The sequence below is a fragment of the Saccoglossus kowalevskii genome, chromosome 4 (assembly GCF_978046115.1).
Source record: "Saccoglossus kowalevskii chromosome 4, keSacKowa6.1, whole genome shotgun sequence".
In the NCBI taxonomy this organism is placed as follows: Eukaryota; Metazoa; Hemichordata; class Enteropneusta; family Harrimaniidae; genus Saccoglossus; species Saccoglossus kowalevskii.
In genome coordinates this window covers 21,727,341-21,750,750 of record NC_140644.1, presented here as the reverse complement: position 1 = coordinate 21,750,750, position 23,410 = coordinate 21,727,341, and the positions used below count along the sequence as shown (strand labels likewise).

Below are 23,410 nucleotides of genomic sequence, written 5' to 3'. Positions count from 1 at the left end.
GTTGCACAACTTCCCTTTATCATATACACCCACCGACACCGATGCCAGCTGACTGTGCTCCCGTTAGGGATTCACAGTCAGCGAAGTACTACGTTTTGAGACCAAAGCTAAGTGCTTCAAACCACTCACCAAGGTATGGATTATTGCAATATTGGATTCATCGTGAATGAAGAGAAATTAGGACGTGTGCGCCACATGCTGCATGGTTCATCTTACGTCGTTAAGTTCCAATGAGTTTTTACGTAAAAACACAAACAAAACGGCCCTTTTCAGGGCCACCACACACTCCAAAAAGAGAACTACCGTAACAAACACACTATTTAAATAAATCGAACGCGTTCGTTTTTGACAAATAAAACTTTATTGTTGACCCCGTTCTTGGCTAAAAATCACCCTGGGCGTTTAACCGAGGATGTCCCCAACATGTAAGTTTTGTGAAAACAGGGGGTGGGCGCTTGCCCAGGGAGGTAATACGGTACCTTGAATTCAATTCACTAAAAACACAACCCTATATAGGATTGCAGTTTATTATGGTTTAATTTGATCGCATTTTTTATATCGGTTATCAGTTTAATTCAAAATCACAAATTTATTAGGTGACGAGCATGTAATTTTATAAAAAAATGTTTGTTTCGATCGTGTGCCATTTATGCCGCTTGGTACACTTATTTAAAACGAACTTGAGTAGAGGATATTAAGTCCCAGCATAGGGTCAAATGCTACTAGGTATTAGTTTAGTGTTATTGCCATTTTATGTTGTACATCGACAATTGAGACCTTTATCTCATCGTTAATAGCAACATCTATGATATCATGGATGGCTCTTATTATAGCTGGTCAGAGGGTCACTATTAAAGTTCATTCAAACTGAACTAGCAGCTGAAAAAATGTGGAACACTCGATGATACGATTCATTGCAAATATTAGGATTGTTTAAGGGTGTACTCGAATAGTTGTTAACAAAGGTAGGATCGCAGGGTTTCTTGTTGTTGGCTGTCTATGTGTATGCATGCTTTACACGATCACATCATCAATGGAAACTAAAGTATGTATGATGAATATAGTGCTGGAAATAAATTTGAGAACTACTAACCAATCAGAAAGATCGCCGTGACGTCACCCCGGAGGCGACCACGGCGTCCTGTTATAACATCGGCTTGTGCAATTATATCCAATACAGAAGCTAGTACAAATCCATGCTCTCTCGTTTATCGCCATATTTTGATCGTCGCAACGCGTCATGCAGTATTTTTTAAGGACATGACACCGTGCTTCCTTTCAAAAAGACCGACATCCATGTCTTTTCCTTTTGACCTTATTATTTTGACGCCTGCGCTACCCACTTGAGTCTAAGCATATATACAATAGAGAATTTTATAGGTCAAACAAACTTGGCAACAAACTAGCTGTTCTCTGATTGGTCTGATTGTTAGACGTTAGGGTTGTGTAGCCAATCAGGGACAATCTTGTGAGTAGCTAATAATAAATGCTGATTAGTAACTAACCAAGTATTTAGTAAATAAACATGATGAATTACTCGGAGCTATTTTTGTAGATTCATCATATTCTGAAAGAGAGTTTTCGTCACTATGGCAATAGTGATGTTATATTTTGGAATGAGATTGTCATGGGTGAATGCTTTCTTGGTGACGGGATATCAATAATTCAGATGGGGAGAAGCGAGTAAACAAGGGATACATCTATGCAATAATAATAATAATAATAATAATAATAATAATAGCTCTATTTAATTAAGCGCAACAATTCCAACATATGAAGATCAAAGGCGCTGATACAATAAACAATCAGTCAAATATTAAAAGCACATTTAAATAAGTGCGTTTTCAGTCTGGATTTAAAAATGTCTACTGAAGGACTAGAACGAACAGACAGAGGTAATTCATTAAAAAGTTTAGGACCTAAATTTTCAAAAGCACGGTCTTTGTATAACACCTTGGACTTTTTACTACACATCTGACGAGTTTTAATAAGAAACTTCGATTCAGATCTTAAACTACGACTCGGTACATAAAATTCGATTAATTCACATAGATAATTTGGGGCAAAACCATACAAAGATTTATACACTAGTAAAAGTAATTTGAAATTGATTCTTTGTACAACTGGTAACCAATGAAGTTTAATAAAAATGTCTGAAATGTGGTCATATTTTCGAGCACGAGTGACAAGGCGGGCTGCTGCATTTTGTACACGAATAAGAGGTTTTATCTTAGTTACAGGAAGACCAGACAATAATGAATTACAGCTGTCTAAGCGAGAAGATATGAAAGCATGTACCAACTTTTCAGTATCAGATTGGGATAATGATTTACGAATACGATTAATATTTCTTAGATGGGAATATCCAGATCTACAAATAGTAGAAATGTGTGTTTCCATAGATAGCTGCGAATCAAACAAGACACCTAAGTTTCTAGCACTTGACGAAGCACTAACCAATTCTTCACCAATTGCGATACTAGACAAAGGACACGAGTCTTGTGAGAATCTCCGAGACGACATGCACACAAATTCAGTTTTCGACACATTCAAAAGTAGGAAATTACAAGACATCCAATCGCTAACATCTTGAATACATGTCTGAAGTATCACCCGGGCGCGAATTTGATCATCATCAGAAACCGATAAATAAATCTGTGTGTCATCGGCGTAAAAATGATATTTTACGCCGTGACGTCGCAATAACTCGCCCAATGGACGCATGTACATTGAGAACAATAATGGCCCTAAGACGGAGCCTTGTGGAACACCGGTTACTAATATAGACGTCATATCAGAAAATACATTTCCAATTTTCACTTTTTGAATGCGGTTACTCAAATACGACTCAAACCATTTGATGATGAGACCATTTAAACCAAAATTTGATCTCAACCTATCGATGAGAATCCTGTGATTCACAGTATCAAAAGCGGCTGAAAGATCCAAAAGTACGAGAGCAACTGAATTCTTAGAATTATCAATTATGCAACCAGGAAATGGCGACGTCGACACATCATCTCAACTGTGGTTTATCAGAGACGAAAAAGAGGGGATTCACACACATTCATACATTCATTCCTTCATATATTCATTCATTAATCCATTCATTCATTCATTTGTTCGTTCGTTCATTCATTAAAACACAAAATGTGCCTCTGTGCGGGCCTGTTATCTGTGCTTATAATCTCAATAGCGAGATGATGGCGACAAAGAGAGCAAAAAAAAAATCCGGCATCGAGCGTGTCAGCTACGCTACGCGCATCTCATTCCAACAAAGTCATCACATGAAAATGTAAAGTACACCGACAGTGATTCTGTTTCCGTATTTATGGATGGAACTTGTCGTTTCACTTATGATGACGAATGTGGTGAAAATAAAACATAACTGATTTTCCATATCAATATGCACTATTCTCGTTACATTTCACTTGTCAGAAGGCGACTGGTGTCTTTCACAGTAGTGCACATGCAATTGTGGTTAACCATAACTGTCATAACAAATACATGAGGTTGTGGAAGGTTGCGATTTAGAACCCATTGTAAGTACCATTCATTATCTGATGAAGGCGTTTCACAAAGCGGTTAAATATAAGTTAATCATGATCAAATATGTGTTTTAGTGTGTATCTCCACGGAACGACAATGAATCATCGTTGCAGTACCTGTAGTATGGTTTTCACAGTTTTTTTGACATTAATTGGGAGTTTTGAACATGTTTGAAAAAATATAAATAGCATCATGAACAGACGATAACCATGGACACAGTACAGTGACGGATTTAAAGGAACATTAGAAAAGTTACTTAGTGACATATTTGTAACAATGACATTTTTCAATATACTAGTAGTCTGGAAAATCCTTTGCCAAATTGTTTGAAAGATACAGTAAATAATATCTCTTCAACAATTTCAAAAATCAACTTATTATTCATCATGACACTAACTGCAGATTTTTCACTTATATATGCTTTCATTGTTTGTTGATAATATGAGGATTATTTTTATGTAATTTATCGTTAAAAATTGATAAAGTCGAAGTTCGTATATGTTTAATGTGAACATAAAATCCTTTGAAAGTTTGTAATGATAACACCCAATAAAAGTATTCCACCACGTTTACAAAACATTCCTTCTCCCGCTCCTTCTCTGTAATATTAAACAACGGTTAATACACAGTTAATATGTCGATCGATCGCCAAAACGTGTTGTCAGTACAACTCCTGTGTTGTAGTGAAAATGTGTATCTTATCTACCTATAATGATTAACTTAGTCATGTCACATTAGGTATCTGGTTAACGCATTGAATGCAATCAACCTGTCTCTGTGACCCCCACCACACTTATACCTATTCCACTGAAATACACAATGAAGAGATATAGCACGGTTCTATTCTGGCATCTTGTTCTACGAGTTTACGCGAGTTTGGCAGGTATGTATTTAACCGACATATACACAAACCAACTGCGTCCCCTAACGCATACTAACGAGAACAAGAGTACTTAGGTATAGATCATTTAATTATGGGTCGCGTGCTACTGTTCGTTTCTGTTGCAAAAGCAAAAAAGTCCAGCCAGCTCTTTTCAACCGTTTGTATCTCAATTGCGATAAGCAGGCCTTACACTGACAGAATGTCAGTGAGATATCAATTCACATTTTCTTGATACGTGTATGTATGTATGTCTTCGTCTATGGTGGTGGGGTGTGTATGTAGCATGATACGTTACAGGTGAAATAGGCTCCTATCTCGTCTCGAAACATTGCTATCTTATGTTAACTCACTATCTTATATTTTAGAGTTTGTATGTAGGTCACTGTAGTAAAGTTGATGTATGTTAAACTGGCATTTATCTTTTCACCTTTTTGTCCTATTTTTACGTTCTATGTCACTCATCACGCGGGATCTCGCAGTAAAAGGAAAATGAAAATGGGATGTCCATGGTGATTTATCTCAAACACGTATTTACAAATAAAATTGTCGCATTAAAACTACATAGCAATTCTAATATCCTATTTATTATTACGTATTATCATTCAGACAACTGCACGGATGACAGACCTCAGGTATGGTTAGGTAAGTAGATATTCCAAGACATAATAGTATTAGTACACAGACAGTCTGCAGCTGAGTATGCCTTTTTGTCTGTGGTTGTCCTGGTGACGAAACACAGGGATCCATGTTATAATAAACGTAGGGGCAACTGAAATTGTGGAATAGATAGAGGCTCGTTGGGACCCGCAACCCTAAACAATGTATTTGTATTTATTATATTTTGACGACGGTCTTGACTTCAAAATTAGCAATTATGTTTATAATATATCCCCGAAAATGTAAACAAAGAGATGACTCCAAGAGAAAACCATGTTTCCTAATTAAAAAAAAAACTAATGTACTTGGTGTTTTAACCTCTGAAAGCTGCAAATGGTATACACAAATTAGTAAACCTACATAAATTCAGATTTCTTAAGCACGTGTAGTCGTTTATATTTGTTCCTTGCTAAATGAAAATGACGTCACGATTGTGATATCCTCTATGTATGTTATATTAATATTATGTTATGTATCACATACATTCAGGTTATGCGACATCTGAGTGTGATTTAACACCAGACTACTGTGCCATGTTTGGATTGGATTTTGTCTGTCAAGCTGACTACAACGATGGTGATGATTGTTTGTCTGGTCCAGGTTTACCTGGCTCCGATGACCCGAGAAATGTGCTATGCGCGTCACCACACATGAACATCTGGGAACCTACCCCAGCAACTACACTCAATGTCTTGGCATATAATATTTGGGAATTACGTTATCTTTATTATCAGAGTGGTCAAAGAGAGCGCACCTGTCGTATCCCCCAAGAGATATTTCGTCACCATGGCGATATTGATGTCATAATCTGGAATGAGATTTTCATGGGTGGATGCTTCCCCGATGACGGGATTTCAATAGTTCAGATGTTAAATCAGTATGGCTTCAACCACCACACGACGAGAATAGGCGAGTATACAAGAGACATTTCTAAACAGCCAGAAAATGGCGGCATCTTCATTTCTTCTCGGTGGCCTATCCTTGAAGAAGAAGAGTGGATCTACAAACATCGAACGCGTTCATCACCAGACACACTTTCTTCTAGAGGGGCTGCTTATGCAAAAATTCGAAAGAGTGTTGATGATGAGACAATGGACTATCATATCCTTGGTACTCACTTACAAGCACACGAGGGGGATAAATATGCAGAAGCACGTGCCTTACAGGCCAAAGAAATGCATTCATTTATGGTAAAACAAAATATACCCTTGAACGAGCCTGTCATTTATGGCGGTGATCTCAATACTGATATGTACACTTCACCTGACCAATGGGATCAGGTCCTACAAATTCTAGAGGCCGATATGCCTCCCACCGTAGGGCCTTTAAACATCACTGATGATAATCAGAACAATGATGTCATCCATCTTAATTCGACAAGCTGGTCTAAGTGGATTGATTACGTCATTTATAGCAACCAGCATCTCCTCCCTAACAACGCCAGTCAGCAGTCTATTAAGTACACAGACAGTGAACCGTTTGAAGTATGCATGAGTAGTATCCCAGTGTTGACGTCTAGACACGTGTATCCCTACGAATTACTCTGCAGAGAGTCGTGGCCAATAACTGACCTGTCAGATCACTATGCCGTATTAGGACGTTTCGATTTTACAGACCCTGGACAACCAACATTGAACCCGACACCATCACCTTTACCAGGTAAATGAAGTACTCTAAATACCGTGATTGTTTAATAAATGTTATGCTCAGATTAGATAAGTTAATTTCTTCACGTGCCAAATCATTATCACACAATCTATGAATGATGTTTATAGTTACGTCATTATTGTTAGAAACTGAGAGCAATCGTAAAAAAACCACAACTATTCTAACAACTCTACCCCGGTTACTTTAAAGATCACAATTACGCGACATTTAACTTTTAACATGTCATTAGATGCTGTTGAAAAGTATGCAACGCAGTGGCCCTTTCTATATCATACCTGTACAGTTCAATATGCTTCTTAAAGTGATGGAAATATTTGCGTTGATGGAGAGACACAATTTGGCTTTCATTTGTTCATTCAGTCACGTGAACCAGCCAATTAACATCCAATGCATGTCTGTGGCAGGCATGTCACCTTATGCGTCATTGAAATGTTCTTGTTATCTTACAGACGCGTGCTATGACGATAGACCAAGTGTATGGTTGGGTAAGTGTATCTACCATAGAATATTCACGAATGAGTGGCGTTGTTTCTGTAAGAAATCATTTTGTGTATATAATGTGCATCATACAGTACACTTATACTGTGTGTCGCGATATAAATTGTGTAATTATTTTCGTTTATTTATTTGCGTTATTATTGCTCTCAGGTCGAGCCACCCTCGAGTGCGAACTGACTCCTGCGTACTGTGACATGTTTGGTTTGGAATACCTTTGTTCTGCGGACTACGAAATATGGGACCATTGCCATTTCAAAACTGATACTGGTAAAAACGTGCGATGTGCTGTACCCCAATTAAGTATATCATCGTCAACACCAGTTGATGAATTCAAGGTATTAACGTATAACGTATGGGAACTGGCGTATTTGTATTACCAAAGCGGACAGCGAGAACGAACTTGTAGAATGCTGACTGAAGTATTCCGTGAGCACGCTGATGTCGATGTGATTTCGTTCAATGAAGCATTTATTGGAGGCTGCTTTCCAACAAATGGGGCTTCTTTTCGACAAATTCTCGATTCCTATGGGTTTAAGTATTTCACAGATACGGTGGGTGACTTCACCCCTATTATCCCGCAGCCAGAAAATGGTGGAGTCTTTATTGCCTCGCGGTGGCCGATTGTAAAATGGGAAGAAACGGTATACGAGGATCGCGTGTTCGCCTCAGAAGATATGTTATCTGCTAAAGGGGCCATCTATGCAAAGATTGAGAAATCGGTAGACGGTGTGACAGCGATCTACCACGTGCTAGGTACTCAACTACAGTCCGGGAAGCGAGATGATGGCGGCATCGAAGTAAGACGAAAGCAAGTCCAGCAAATGCATAACTTAATGATCAATCAAAGTATCCCATTTTCCGAACCAGTAATTTATACTGGAGACTTTAGCACTGATTTGTACGAGAGGGAAGACGAGTTGACAGATCTTCTGGCTATTTTAGAAGCAGAGGTTCCGGATATACATGGAGAAATTAAGTTTACTATAGACAGAGTGAACAATGACATAAACGCCCCTAGCACTGGCACGTCGAAATGGAATGACTACGTTTTATATAGCTTTGCGCATCTCATTCCAACGAAGTCGTCACAAGAAGCTGTGAAGTACACCGACAGTGACGCTTTTCCTGTATGCATGGATGGAACTGATCTTTTCGCAGGATATCGCTTTCCTTATGATGACGAATGTGGTGAAAATAAAACCATAACTGATTTATCAGATCATTACGCTGTTCTTGGAACATTTCATTTCACAAAGGAAGAAGTGTCGTCGGCAGTATTCGGCACATCGTCGTGGTATATCGTGATGCTCGGTTTTCTCACATCATTTATCCAATAGTCAGATGCTTCACTCACAAAGATATGCGTGTATCACTACTCATTATACGTACTGAATTCATGCGTATTACCATACACTAGTAGTGCCTCTTCAACATGGACTTCCTTGATCGTAACAAACTTCTGATGTTATTTATAAAAACGACACATTGATTGTTTTTTTTTCCCTAAAAAATGTTGATTTATTGTAGAAAATGACGAAAAACTGATACAAAATGCAGAAGAATTTACAGCTGTTATTGTAATATATTCACATATCGAGCTATCGCATCATAGTATACTGTAATAATGAAATTTAAGGATATGCATGAACATGACTGTTCCGACATGATGGATGTGATGAAAACAATATCGTAAATATCGACAATATCTACCTATAGCGTGAAAATTATATCACGTACTTATATTTCAACGAATACCCTGTTTTTCCTGGCGATGCCTTCAAAAATACGTGTTATACAAAATATTAACCCAAATATTTACACATTAGACAAATATTCAAATCTGACAATCTTCAAATGTCTGACGCAATGTCTTCGCCAAGATGACCATATCTCGTGGTGCATTATGGGTCATATTATCTTTTTATGAAAATAAAAAGATTGTAAAATATTTTGCTAATGATTATATACACATAGAAAGTACGGAAAATGCACAGGGAGTTGGAATAAAAAAAATCATACTTTTTACTTCATTTCATGTAACTGAACTCATGTAAGCGATCTTTGCGGTGGTACATTCATTACGTCATCGGTTTACAATTGTTGACATTACGCAACTTCTAATCCCAATTAAACAATCGTGAAATATATCCATGAGTAGAAAAGATAAGACTGGTACAATTTAATTTTTCAGATTTACTACTAACAATTCACATAATTTACTCCAACTCCCTGTGTTATCCGAAAAGCGTTCGCATATGGAATTATTGAACAGCTCATAAAAAAGAGTTTGTTTATGGTTATATGACCGACACATTATTCTAAGACAAGTACATTATAAGTTTTTTGTCAGCGACGAGCACTTATATGAGTTGTATGTCGAATTACTATATTGTATCATGTGGTAACAGTTAACAAAGACAGAGTAGGCAATCTAAAGACAGCATTCGTGCAGAGAATGGTATACTATTGTGTTCGGAACGAGTAGCCAGTATGTGGTCTCCTTTGAGGAATTAGTGAAACAGCGCCATCACAAGACTGCATACAGCAAGAACCAATGTTACAGCTGTGAATGAAATAAAGTACATATGTTAATAATTACAAGACAATTTATATATCAAATTAGATTTAATTTTCTACTTGCTTCCCATTATAATAATGCTGACTTGAAGCCCAGTCTCATTCACGCTAAAAGTTTTGTGTGACAGTAAATAATATGACGTTTTGTCGATGAAACATTTCATGGCATTATGATGAATGAATGTGTTACTTACCTGGTATCGAAGTTGTGGCGCCATCATCGACATGGGAATCAGATTCGCCCTCGGTAGCAATCAAATTGTTTACACTGCCGATGTCAACTACCTCACTGGATACCCAGGGAATGACACTGTGTTCGAGCTCCACGCCTGGATATGAGTAGAAAGGTCGTATTCATTTCCAATCAATAATAATACAATGAACCTATTGTTATTAAAACCAAATGCCATCGGCGTGGATTGAATCTTTGCATTGCATTATTTAGTTGTTGATAAATACGTTGACGGTTAAACAAGCGACCCGATTTCTGACTATGATACATCCATGTCGAGAAAATCTTGTTAGGGTTTGTGTTTTACATGTATAAAGATTGAAATTATTGGCCAATTTTTCATTTATAGTCAGATTTCATGTGATTTTCATCGAATTCGAGTAGCAAATAATAATGCATCCAGAATGTTACGTAACGTATTCCGCAATTTTCACAATTAATCAAGTATAATTCAATCTTTTGCAACATTTTATGTCGATGACTACTAATTCTGTGCTAAATAATGCGTGGTGTATATTTTAATAATAAAGCTAGACGGTAATGAGCATGATCTTTGATGTACCAGACACTACTGAACATCGTTGATGTACCAAACAGTAATTCAGTTGGGTTCAGACATAGAAAAACTGTATTCGATAATAACTTACATGTGACATTTTTCACACATAAATTGTTTCAAAGTACCAAATTAAACTGTATTCGAAGAGGAAGATTTCCTCCCATGTTATCATTTATATAATCTGGAAATTGTTTAACTTATCAAAGTTGCATTGTCGGCGTGATGTTGTCGAGTGCCATGTCAATTTTAAAGTAACTTGATAAAAAAACGATGTTTTATAAGTCTCACTGATCGAAACCTGACATCTTTAACTACAATACATCTCTCATATTTTGCTGTTTCTATGACACCGAACTCAACTAACCACACAATTCAATGTTTCCTTAAATGTAATAATGATGTATGGTGTAGTTAATTTTCTAAATCGCTGATCAGACAATCATGCGTGCGCTTTGACACCCTAAGATGTTCAAAGTACGGAAATGCTCGGCAATTTTCGGCTCTTATCGGCGAGAGAACGTTGACACGGATATCTTTCAAACGTAGTAACTGCTTCATTTTTTACCACTTGACAAGTCTGTAAGGCTCAAAATAGTAGCGAGCGTACAACTTGAATATATACATTTAATTGCGTTTACAGTGATCTCGTTTTAGGTACAACATCGAAAGTTAAAAAACAATTAGATAATCGCTTCTGATAAATTGAAAGTGGTTTGGTTGTCATGATACAAATTATTGGCTTGGCTTTTTCTTACCTGAAGTAATATCACCGGTACCCATAAAGAGGTAATATGATGTAGCGCCTCCTAGATCAAAGTTCGTAGTCTCTCCATCTATAGTATAGACACTTGTGAAGGTGCACTCCATCATTTGGCTCACTACGCTAACAGATGCGTTGCTTATGCCGCTCTACAACAAAACAATTAAACTAATCATCGCTGTACGACGTATCATTGACGACGTTTTTTTTATTGAGGGGGGGGTCATTCCGTACTGTTCCCATATTGAAATTACAGTTATTTATAACTTGACAAAAAAAGATACAAATATGTGTAATAGCGATATAATATAATTGTTTTTACATTTAATCCAACATTGATCTCACAACTTATCAAATCAAGTATTTCCTATTCCGCTTTTCTGTTTAGAACTGTTCCATGACATGTAGAGTCCTAGCTTTATGATTTAGTAATCTAATCACATTGAACGGCGAACATTTTGAAACGAGCAGACATGTAGAGATTAAGAACACTTAGTCAGTTGTAAACAGTTAAAATAAATAAAAGATGCATAAATTATTTTTTCTATCAAACAACGTACGGTAGAATCCTACTCATGAATTAAAATGTCAGGAATTGTGTTTAAATTGTCTTCAGAACAAGTTGAAGACTAAGTATTAAAACTAAAAGTCAAAATATTTAATCGTCATTCTGTGTTCAACAGTTTTTCTCATAAATATTGAGAAAATGTTCTGCTGTCATATAAGTGTATTACTTTAGTTTAAAATGATGGGATTTTTTTCTTTAGTGGAATTTATCAATAAGTGTGTGTGATATGCATTATAAGAAGATAGAATCTAAGTCGTTACATTGAAATGATTTTAATTTAGGAAAGACAAAGTTTGTTAACTGCTCACTCACAACTAGATGAAATACTTAAATGCAGCCCTATGTAGTGCTCACCGTATCTGTTATTGAGTTCAATTCTCCAACGTTGACGGAATTAGTGACATCCGCTGCATTGTCATTGTCAGGGTTACGACACATAAGAACACCATCGTCTCCCTGTGAAGATAGAAACCTTTGTATGAAATTGACAACATATATTTAAATATTTAAATGCTCACCAGGGTTACTCATTCACTCATTACCCTGGGTAACCATAAACACACGCTAGTTTGCTTCATATTGTGTATTGACAAAAATATGAATTGTCGTCCATGTAAATAAGCAGGAAGCTCATATCAAAGATGATTCTTTTGTTAGATTAAAGAGGTATATTGAAAGGTGTGCAGTAAATCACATAAGTTGCACAACAATGAACGTGCAGCTTTCAAATTTAAATTACACACGTTCGATCTTGCCAGAAAGCTTTATTTGATGTGACGCCCAAAACACAGAGCTCTACTCAAGAATAGATTTTACATAAAAAATACAATAAGGTGATAGGAAAATGGTGTAAACTGGTAGATTCGTGCTGCAGGATCTATGTTGAGCGTCAGTGAAATGGGGGCTGATATGATTATATGAAATAATGCAAAATAACAGGCAGATATTCTCGAACAAAATGGCAACAATGAAATAGAGCGATAATTTTCAACAGAAAATTTCAAAATAGGTATTGGCACGTTTCATCTAGAAAAGATAGGTGCTGGTAATCAGGTAGAGGTATATATACAACCAGGTACCGGTAACTTTAGAAGCTATTGGACAGAGTGATATAGAGAGTTACATATAAGCAGATACTGGTAATTTAAGAAATTATTGGGTAGTGGAATCTCTACGTCTAAGGCGGAAAATTGTTTGTTTGGTTGTAATGAGGAGAGGTTTACATAATGGGTAGGAATGGGTTTGACTATTATTTTAAAGAGAGGCGCATACGGGTAGTAGAATTCTGGTAATAAGTATTGTCTTACCATAACTGTGTCAGTCGAGATTCCCACAGCAGCCCATCCAACACCGCCAGTAGAAGACAAATCAGCCCATATTTCGAAGTCTACACCATCTACACCATTGTCGGCGTATGACATAAAATATGTACAATCAGTGCCTAATGTGCACCCGTCTGGTTTCATGAAACATGCCTTCGAACTTTCGCAACCCGTGTCCATGATCTCTGCCATGGCAGCCATTGGCAGCAGGATAAAGATCAACATCAACTTCATAGTCACACTTTATGGACGATTTATTATGCTACAAATAAAAAAAAGGATCTGTGATTATTGAATACCCATATTGCGTCTTTTCTTAGCGATTGTATTCTGTGTTCTCGTACAGGTTATTTTGCTTGTTGAAGAGTTGTGATTATATGAATATATGTATTTTGTGTCTTCATAGCGGAGGTCTCTCTTTTGGGCATATGAACATTTGTTTTGTGTTACCTCATAAAAGTCGTCTTTTGTGGAGCAGTGATTATGTGAATATGTGTTTCGTACGTCCTCATAGGTGTCGTATTTTTCTGACTAAACCTATTTTATCCCTTTATTGAATTTTGTACCACTTCGAAGTGCAAATTAAAGTGATATCTACCGCTCACGGTTAAGTGGCCAATAAAGTTCACCATGAGTATTATAAAGAGTAATTCAAAACTGTTGCAAGATTTGTATCGAATTCTATATTTATTCATTTGTTGTTAATAAATGCACTTGTCATAAGCAAATTTAAACTGTGTACGATTTACTGCTAGATTAATGGATTGTTTTATCATATTATATGTAAAACAATAGAATCGGTATTACACGCAGACTTGTCACGTGCGGCATCTGCGTGGCCTCCAACTCACCCTCAGATGCGCTTTTGAGGTACCTACACATACTTCCATAGAGGTTTTCTCTCTTGTCATAGAGCTGTAATTATAGCAATATGTAGTGTGTGTCCTGGTAAAGGTCGTCTCTCTCTTTTTGGAGCTGTTATTATGTCAATATATGTAGTGTGTGTCCTGGTAGAGGTCGTCTCTCTCTTTGTGGAGCTGTTATTATGTCAATATATGTATTGTGTGTCCTGGTAGAGGTCGTCTCTCTCTTTTTGGAGCTCTTATTATGTCAATATATGTATTGTGTGTCCTGGTAGAGGTCGTCTCTCTCTTTTTGGAGCTCTTATTATGTCAATATATGTATTGTGTGTCTTGGTAAAGGTCGTCTCTCTCTTTTTGGAGCTGTTATTATGTCAATATATGTATTGTGTGACCTGGTAGAGGTCGTCTCTCTCTTTTTGGAGCTGTTATTATGTCAATATATGTATTGTGTGTCTTGGTAAAGGTCGTCTCTCTCTTTTTGGAGCTGTTATTATGTCAATATATGTATTGTGTGTCCTGGTAGAGGTCGTCTCTCTCTTTTTGGAGCTGTTATTATGTCAATATATGTATTGTGTGTCCTGGTAGAGGTCGTCTCTCTCTTTTTGGAGCTGTTATTATGTCAATATATGTATTGTGTGTCCTGGTAGAGGTCGTCTCTCTCTTTTTGGAACTGTTATTATGTCAATATATGTATTGTGTGTCCTGGTAAAGGTCGTCTCTCTCTTTTTGGAACTGTTATTATGTCAATATATGTATTGTGTGCCCTGGTAAAGGTCGTCTCTCTCTTTTTGGAGCTGTTATTATGTCAATATATGCAGTGTGTGTCCTGGTAAAGGTCGTCTCTCTCTTTTTGGAGCTGTTATTATGTCAATATATGTATTGTGTGTCCTGGTAGAGGTCGTCTCTCTCTTTTTGGAGCTGTTATTATGTCAATATATGTAGCGTGTGTCCTGGTAGAGGTCGTCTCTCTCTTTTTGAAGCTCTTATTATGTCAATATATGTATTGTGTGTCCTGGTAGAGGTCGTCTCTGTCTTTTTGGAGCTGTTATTATGTCAATATATGTAGCGTGTGTCCTGGTAGAGGTCGTCTCTCTCTTTGTGGAGCTGTTATTATGCCAATGTATGCATCGTGTGTCCTGGTAGAGGTCCTCTCTCTCTGTGTGGAGCTGTGATTACAGGCCCGTAGTCAGCACTTTTGAATAGAGGGTTCGAAAACAACAATTATATATTTGATGTGAAATGTGTGAATTTTATAATATTCAAAAAGTGTTTTTGAGCTCTGATACAGACATTTTTATATTATCGGTTTTAAATTCAATTGGTTTACTTTGTGTTACGTTGGTAAGATACTTCACATAACATCTTTGAACTATTTTACAGATGTTAGCGCACATAAAAGTGACACGAATTCATGTCGAAATCTGTCTACAATTATTTATTTTAGTATTAGTCAATTATGTATTATGTGATTTTATTTCTGTAAAGGACCTCAGCCTATCGTACAACAATTAAAGGGTACAAAAGTGTATAGCTCGTTTTAAACACAATACAACATTCATGTAAACATATGGTACTAAGTTAAGCTGAATTCATATTCATCTCGTCGCTTGAAAACTTTTAAAAGATATAGAGCTAGTTGATATATGGTGTGGCAGTTTGTGTAGCGACGAAGTAAGCCCAGGCTGTCAGTATTTGCATAATTGCATAATATTATTGACAAAAGATCAGCCCTTAGATCATTATAAAATGGACATATAAAAACAAAGTGAATTTCATTTTCTACCATGCTAAATTCGAACGTATCACTGCAAAAACTAAAAAATTATTGATCTAACTGTATTGTTGTGTGTCTGCCTAATTCAACATTATGTTTATGGCCAAAACAGCGAAAACTCGTCAGTATATATTTTAGTCTATAAATGCTTGCCAATAAATCTCCCAGGTTATAATACTACTTTGATTTTTCCAAAAGTACACAGCCTGGATGATTGTGAAATTGAGGCATGCCACTATTTTTTTTATTCTTTGAGTAAATATCCCTTAGAAATTTGCAGTATCTCCAACTTGTTTTTCAAACCAGACAGTGCCAAAACCACATTTGAACAAGAGATTTTTATGTGGGTTTCCCAAGCAAGTCTGCCGGTCTTGTCTAATCGTTTAAGCATGATATAACATGTTTCAGGGTTTCAGTAATTTTAACCAATATGAGATACAACGCTTGAAATAACCAATGGCAGCCTTCCACATTCGTCTAACATCGCTACATTGTTTGTACAACTATTAATGCTAAGTGCTAAATCTGTTTTAGAGGGCGGTAAAAAATATGCTTACAGTGGCAGTTTAGCAGCGGTCTCAATAGACTTCAATGACTACAACTCCTTTTATGAACCCACTAAAAATATAGTAAATTTTCTGAGACATCAAAAAAACGTGTAAAAAAATATGTTTGCAATTTATGATTCATCGCATAGTTTCAGTGCTGAAGCAACACTGTTGCGTAAATTGTTGGCTGCAAGAAGCTCTTCGACCTATACAACTCGTGATGATAAATCTTCGGCATTTTTTTTAATGATCTGTTCAACCCGTAGCTGTACACTATTGTCCAATAACAGAGGCCACACGTACTAATACAATAATTTGACTACATTTGGCTGATACACTTGGAACAAAACAGTATATATGCCATCATTAACTTGAAGAATACAAAACTAATGAACCAAACTAGGAAAGTACAGTGTGGTGTTGTCGTGTCAATCCCGTTCGATCCCCGCACTTACTAACTGAGCGAACATTAGCACAAGACAAACTGCCCTATTCAGGACCACCACATCATTCAGAGAGTGACTACCATTACATTATTGTTTCAATGTTGTTTTAATATTTAACATCAGGTGCTTGAACGCGATCTTCATTACACCATCGCGGAAAAACCGAATAAAAGCTTGCCTATTTATAACAACCTGTTTTGGTTGGCTGCTGTTGAGCTGAGACGGCATAACTTCACGATTGACATTTAAAGCTCGTTGCCACCTAAATGCTCATTACTATGCATTACTCATTAAATTACTCTGATAGTTACCTCACGGAGTCAAGTGATTTAAACAATGATAATTATTTTAATTAATACTGTTTGTTTTATTATGTTCTAATCTACGATCATATATCTATTCACTTTTAAAATTTAGGGGGTTCGACCGAACCCCCCCCCCCAAACTACGGGCCTGGATTATGTCAATGTATGTATCGTGTGTCCTGGTAGAGGTCCTCTCTCTCTCTCTGTGGAGCTGTGATTATGTCAATGTATGTATCGTGTGTTCTGATAGAGGACCTATCTCTCTCTGTGGGGCTGCTATGCCAATATTATATATTACTGCCCGAATATGGGCGTTTGTACCCGAGTGCAGGTGATCATTTGCCCGACGTTAGGAGGGCAAATGACCCCCCTGCGCACTAACGCCCATATTCGGGATCAAAAAAAATAAAAAATGTACATTTTTCATAAGCAGTAGTAACAAAGTTCTGCATACAATCGCGTTAATCGATAAGTTTGGCACTGCGGATGGATATGTTTACGCATCCTGTTAACCGGCTTCCTTAACAACCTGCAGACGATAATGGCTGCAGCAGACGAAACGGATATTATGCAGTGGTTGCGGTCGATAGGACAGGGCCAACTTGATGAAATTCTTGGACCAGCACCAGAAAATGAAGCACCAGACGAAGTGGACGGTTTTATAAAAGCACATCAAAGGCAAAGTACCGTTAAAACCACCGAACGTGATGTCCGTCGCTGTACCGAGTGGCTAACTCAGAATACCGGAGAATTGCGGCGCCACACAAAATCCCCGGATGTTCATATTCTTAAGTGTGTGTTTGTTTGGCGGGCGGATGAAGGCATGTAATAAAATGTATTTGTGTCCTGGTTGAGGTTCTCTCTCTCTCTCTCCTTGGAGCTGCAATTACGACAATGTGTGTAGCGTGTGACCTGGTAGAGGTCGTCTCTCTCTTTCTGGAGCTGTTATTATGTCAATATATGTATTTGTGTCCTGGTAGAGGTCTTCTCTCTCTTTGTGGAGCTGTTATTATGCCAATGTGTGTATCGTGTGTCCTGGTAGAGGTCACCTCTCTCTGGAGCTATTATTATGTCAATATATGTATTTGTGTACTGGTAGAGGTCGTCGCTCTCTTTGTGGAACTGTGAATGTGTGAATATATATCGTGTGTCCTCATAGAGGTCGTCTCTCTCAGGCTCTTTGTGGAGCTGTAATTATGCCAATGTATGGGTCGTGTGTCCTCTTAGAGGTCGTCCCTCTTTGTGGAGCTGTAATTATGCCAATGTGTGTATCATGTGTCCTCATAGCAGTCATAGAGGTCGTCTCTCTCTCTCTGTTGTAGAATTGCGATTATGTACATTATATGTGTTCTGTGACCTTAGAGTGGTCAAATGTTAGCTAACTGTGTATCGAAGCACTAGCTGAGAAACCATTGAGCAGGCAAAGCACACACATAATCCCGTTTTGATTTTTTTTTATCAGACAGATTTACACAATTGTATATATATGGCGTTACACAGCACATTGCCTTTGTGCTTTATGGGACAGTGTACTTACTAAGTGTGCCCATCATAGCCTTCGTTCTGTTCTGCCTAATCGTATTCATAGTAGCGATTACATATTAGTTATCATGTAATTTTTTACTCGGCTTCGTGCTAAAATACTTTTTTTTAGCTAGCTGTTGTTTATTTAAACAACATTCTTTATTGTATTATTTTCAAGATCCCAATAAGGATACGAAATCAATAAAGTTATTTACTTACTTACAAATTCGTGGCTACTTGTTCGAATGTATATTATGTTACATTGTTGAATGTTTGGGGGTTCATCGTTGTCATAAAAATGTAATACACGTTGTCTACCCACCTACTGGTGTCTCGCACATGAAATTGTCATACTAGTATGTGAAAGACCCGGATTTAAGTCGTTTTATTTGTTTAGCAGATGTTATTTGGTTGTCAGGCAACATATGACACATCTTTCGTCGGGTCAAACGAAATGAAATGTCACCTGATCGAGCAGGAAAAGTGTTTATAAAGTTTTATAAATTGTACAGACCACCTAAGCCCTACGTATTCTTAGTCGTCTCTAATTTCGTACTACACCAGTAAACTTGTGATAATAAACAGACACTGTACTGTAGTGTGTTTTGAATTTATATACTAGTAAGGGATTGGTCAGTTACTTCGGCCTAGGGGGGGTCGGTGGATCAGTAGGGGGGTTACCCTGTTTTTGATTGTGCGAATAGGGGGGGTCACCCTGTTTTTGATATCATGTTTTCCAGAATTCACACACGCGCTCATGCATATATTTTTAAAATTTTTATTTCAGAACAAACGATAAAAAAGTTAATCGTACAAATGTGTTCTTAATAATAACTATTACCTATATTGCCTATAAATTTTTTGATGCAAGAAATGTTATAGGCTAAATATTTTGAGGTTAAAGTTGCCAAATAACTAACAGATTATGCAATGCGGCTAGAACCCCAATTATACAGTTAAGTTTTAAACACATCCCAAGTCCATGTGCTGCTGATATCAGATTATTTTATTTAAAGTCTGAAGTCACTATTGTATAAGATATTTACTGGATTTATCCAATTATAACAGGAGACGGAAAGACAACACAGCAATTAGTACAAAGAGCAGTGACAGTTTTTGTTCAGCAAATCAAAAAAGTTAAATTTGTGAAAATGCTGATATCTAAATTAAAATAAATGATGAAAAAATAAATAAATAGTTTTTTTGTTTTTTTAACTTTTAAATATGCATATTTTGCTCTGTAAAATACCAAAATCCAACACAAATTTAAGCAAAAATCAAAGTTTCCTTTGTTTTCATAAGCACAGACTGTGCTTCGGGTGTAAAGCTTTCCTGGTCTATAAGATATGAAAGATATTTTAAATCCAACTTAGTTTTCAAAGAGTTCAAACCGCCTAGATTCAAATCCTCTTTTCCTATCTTATAAGGGCGATTATCGAGTAAGTACTCCACAGCTTTGCTTTTATTTACTATCTTTAGCAGAATAGATTTCCCTCCTTCCTGCAGCCTTTTCTGTAGTCATTTTTTGGCTTTATGCTTCCCCTCCCCACCTAAGGTCTATTAAATGCAAACGCTAAAAAATTATGTCAAAATTATGGCAAACCATGATATTTTCAATGCACATATAATACATTTTGTAATCATGTCAGAGCCAAAACTGTTAATGTTTCTTTGTTTTTTAGGGGGGTCAGCATGTTTTAAGTTTTAAAATATAATGTGGGGGGGGGGGGTCACCCACTTTTTTTTATTTGATAGGGGGTGGGTCAACTGAGATTTACAGCTGGCAAAATGGAATCTGCCGACCCCCCCTAGGCCGAAGTAACTGACCAATCCCTAAGCGTTATTTTTTGCCATGCGTCCTATCATGTGTAAATTGGTGTTGTTTTGTTCAAATATTGACACGCGTTCGTGTTGACAATGCTTTACTACAATGAAACAAACAGGCTAGTCTTACATTGATCCGGTGAAAGTATTTTAAATATACTTTGAATTTGTTGCCTTGAGTCATTCCCGGTGTAAGACAAAACGTTAGTATGTACGCCCTTTCCGTGGCGTCATTAAATTGAACGTTTGTATTGGCCTAGCGCCTCATAATATCCATAGAGCGTGCTCGTGGCCCTGTCTGGTCGCAACCCTAATACATAGATTCACCATGGCCCGAGCAAGGGGTTGTACCATGGAGCTAAAATATTTTGTTAGCTCCATGGTTGTACTAACAACGTGATTTGCAGACACTCACAACACATTACGTACATTCCCTGTAAGAAACTAAAAAAGAGCTCTATATGTATGTACTTTGCCGTGGGCGAAAAAGATCATTAGTAAAGCAAAGTTTCATTTTGGTTTTAAGGCCACACCACAGCCTCGTTTGTTCGTCTTTTTTTCAATATCAATTAAAGATAAAAAGTGAAGGGTTTTATGGCGTTTAATATAGTAACCAGACTAAATGAGAAAATGCGATTTGATCACAAATAGAACTACTTCAGTATGTCTCGCCATGTGTTTAACGGATTTCGCCAGGACAGTTGTTCATGATAATCGCTGTTACTTCACATTTTATGCAGTTAAGAAATCTTGGTGAGACTTAACTGCTTCAAAAGCTCGCTCTCCGCCTCATCCTCCAGAAAAAAATGCCTGTCACGCAAATATGGGATTTACACCACGGTATCTCCCGAGAGAGACATGCAGCTCAAACTATAAATCCAAGCAAACTTAGAAGTCTAGAACTCACCTTAACTTTCGTGCGTATCTTCTGCCTGATTCGGGAGTCCTTTGGATTGTATCACCTGATTGTACGTATTTATTTGATTGTACAGTCACGCTTGTGTTAGTTACTATACGGACACGGGGGACAACAGTCGGTTTCACAAGATAGCCGGACTTCGTGTTATAACGGGTGATACAGCCTAAGTGTTATTGTTAAAACATCTCGCGTTACCTGAAAGTTATTTAGTATCGATCGTAATTATTATCCACTGTATAGTGTGTGTATATCAGGAAAATCTGAACTGTTTGTTTGAATAGGTGTGGCACCCACCGGTAAGACCATGCATGTCATGTGAGGTTATTTTCTTTCGCCGCTTTGACGGTTAATGCTGGGTGTGGCAACATGGCGTCACTGACATTGATTCTGTGACTCATAATTCATTTGCATATATCGAATTTGCATATATCGTCACGCGTATTTCGCACATGCTGACTCATTGCGAACATCTATTATTTCAATTAAATAAATTATTTTAATACTTCTGCGTAAATGAGATTGTTTAGTTTCTATTTATTTAGGCACTGGCGATTTATACTATATCTGTTAAAGCATGGACCTCCAAGGTTGACCTGGAATTCACGTTTCAATTAAAAAGGATAGCGTTCCCGTACAGTTTCATTCCACAAACTATTTATGCTTTATTAAAGTGATTATAACAATGGTTTGGGGTTACAATTGCAGCAACCGTGCCAAGGCCTTGATGCTTGCTGTGGACAATAGAACGTGTTTTATGTCTGAGAGGTCAATTGTAGCTCGCTATGAAACATTGCTGTCGGCATTGTATACATCCATTGACCAGTTGCCACGGTTACATTCACCTTCACCGTGTCCTTGCATATACTATTTATAAGCAATACAACGTTCATGGTGGCAATGCATAGTATATGTCAGTGTATACTTGGCCCTGATCCATTGATGACGTATAACAGTCTCACAAGTTGTAAATTGTGAAGTTCGTGCCTTGTTCAACCTCACCGCGTAAACATGAATGAAGGGCTATTATTATACAGTTCTTCAATGATTCAATATATTAATATTAACAGCATTTGTTTCAGTCTTTAAACAATCTTTATTTTGTTTTGTTTTGTTTTGTTTTGGTTGTCATTGGTTACTATCGTAACCATAACATATATATACATATACAGAAGGTTTGGTCTAAATGGGTAGATTCGCGCTGTCTATAAATAGACCATGGAAGTAGACATGACTAGTGCGCATGTGCAAATTTCAGTTTGGTCTACGCCGTCTCTCTAAAATATTACACCATATATGCGGCCTTATATTGTCATTTTAACAAATTTGTACCTTAATTTTATATCATAGTCCGTAACAATAAGTACATTTTGTCATATATAATACGTCCGTACGTTTGTGAATACGATTTTTAAAGAAGCGATGCTGATTTATTCGAAATTATGTTCATCTCGCATGTCTTGCCAAAAAAATGTTTTACATTGAAAAAAATAATACTCTAGCGAGTTTATGTCGTAACGTTTGTGGCTACTTCATATTCTATATCTATTTACTCGCAAAAATAGTGAAAATGTGTTTCACCTTAGTCACGAGACGATGAAATTACGGTAATTCAGAGCTTCATATTGCAAACATAATTGTTGGTATCGTGACGCCCATATAGTATCCTAGTATTATCCCATATCTTTGATTTTAAGGCTATATTTCCGCAATAGTCGTCATTGGCGATATTTACCATGTCGTGATCGGCATGATACTTAGACGTACAAGGAACTAGAGCCGTGACTCGTGAAACTAGAGTGGTCGTATATTTCCTTCTCGGAAAGGTTGCTTGTTTAGAGGGGTGAGTGAATAGGATGAACGGTTAGATTAATCGTAGAGATATAAACAAACTATTTATACCTCCATGGATTAATCAAGAAGAAAAACGTGGAAGA

General features: G+C 37.1%; 2 protein-coding genes across 2 annotated transcripts; one reads left to right on the top strand and one right to left on the bottom strand.

Annotated features, from left to right (window-relative positions):
• Positions 1-4,368: 4,368 nt before the first annotated feature.
• Positions 4,369-17,721, top strand: LOC144355896 (uncharacterized). Its single transcript, XM_085498312.1, has 6 exons — positions 4,369-4,432; positions 5,039-5,074; positions 5,579-6,748; positions 7,207-7,242; positions 7,406-8,543; positions 17,643-17,721. The coding sequence occupies exons 1-6, from the start codon at positions 4,369-4,371 to the stop codon at positions 17,719-17,721; spliced, it is 2,523 nt and encodes an 840-aa protein (XP_085354438.1).
• Positions 8,745-21,620, bottom strand: LOC100372328 (ferric reductase 1-like). Its single transcript, XM_006818892.3, has 6 exons — positions 21,465-21,620; positions 13,259-13,535; positions 12,306-12,407; positions 11,379-11,532; positions 10,027-10,161; positions 8,745-9,818 (listed from the first exon to the last, which is right to left on the bottom strand). The coding sequence occupies exons 2-6, from the start codon at positions 13,505-13,507 to the stop codon at positions 9,766-9,768; spliced, it is 693 nt and encodes a 230-aa protein (XP_006818955.1). The 5' UTR covers positions 13,508-13,535; positions 21,465-21,620; the 3' UTR covers positions 8,745-9,765.
• Between the last annotated feature and the right edge of the window lie 1,790 nt (positions 21,621-23,410).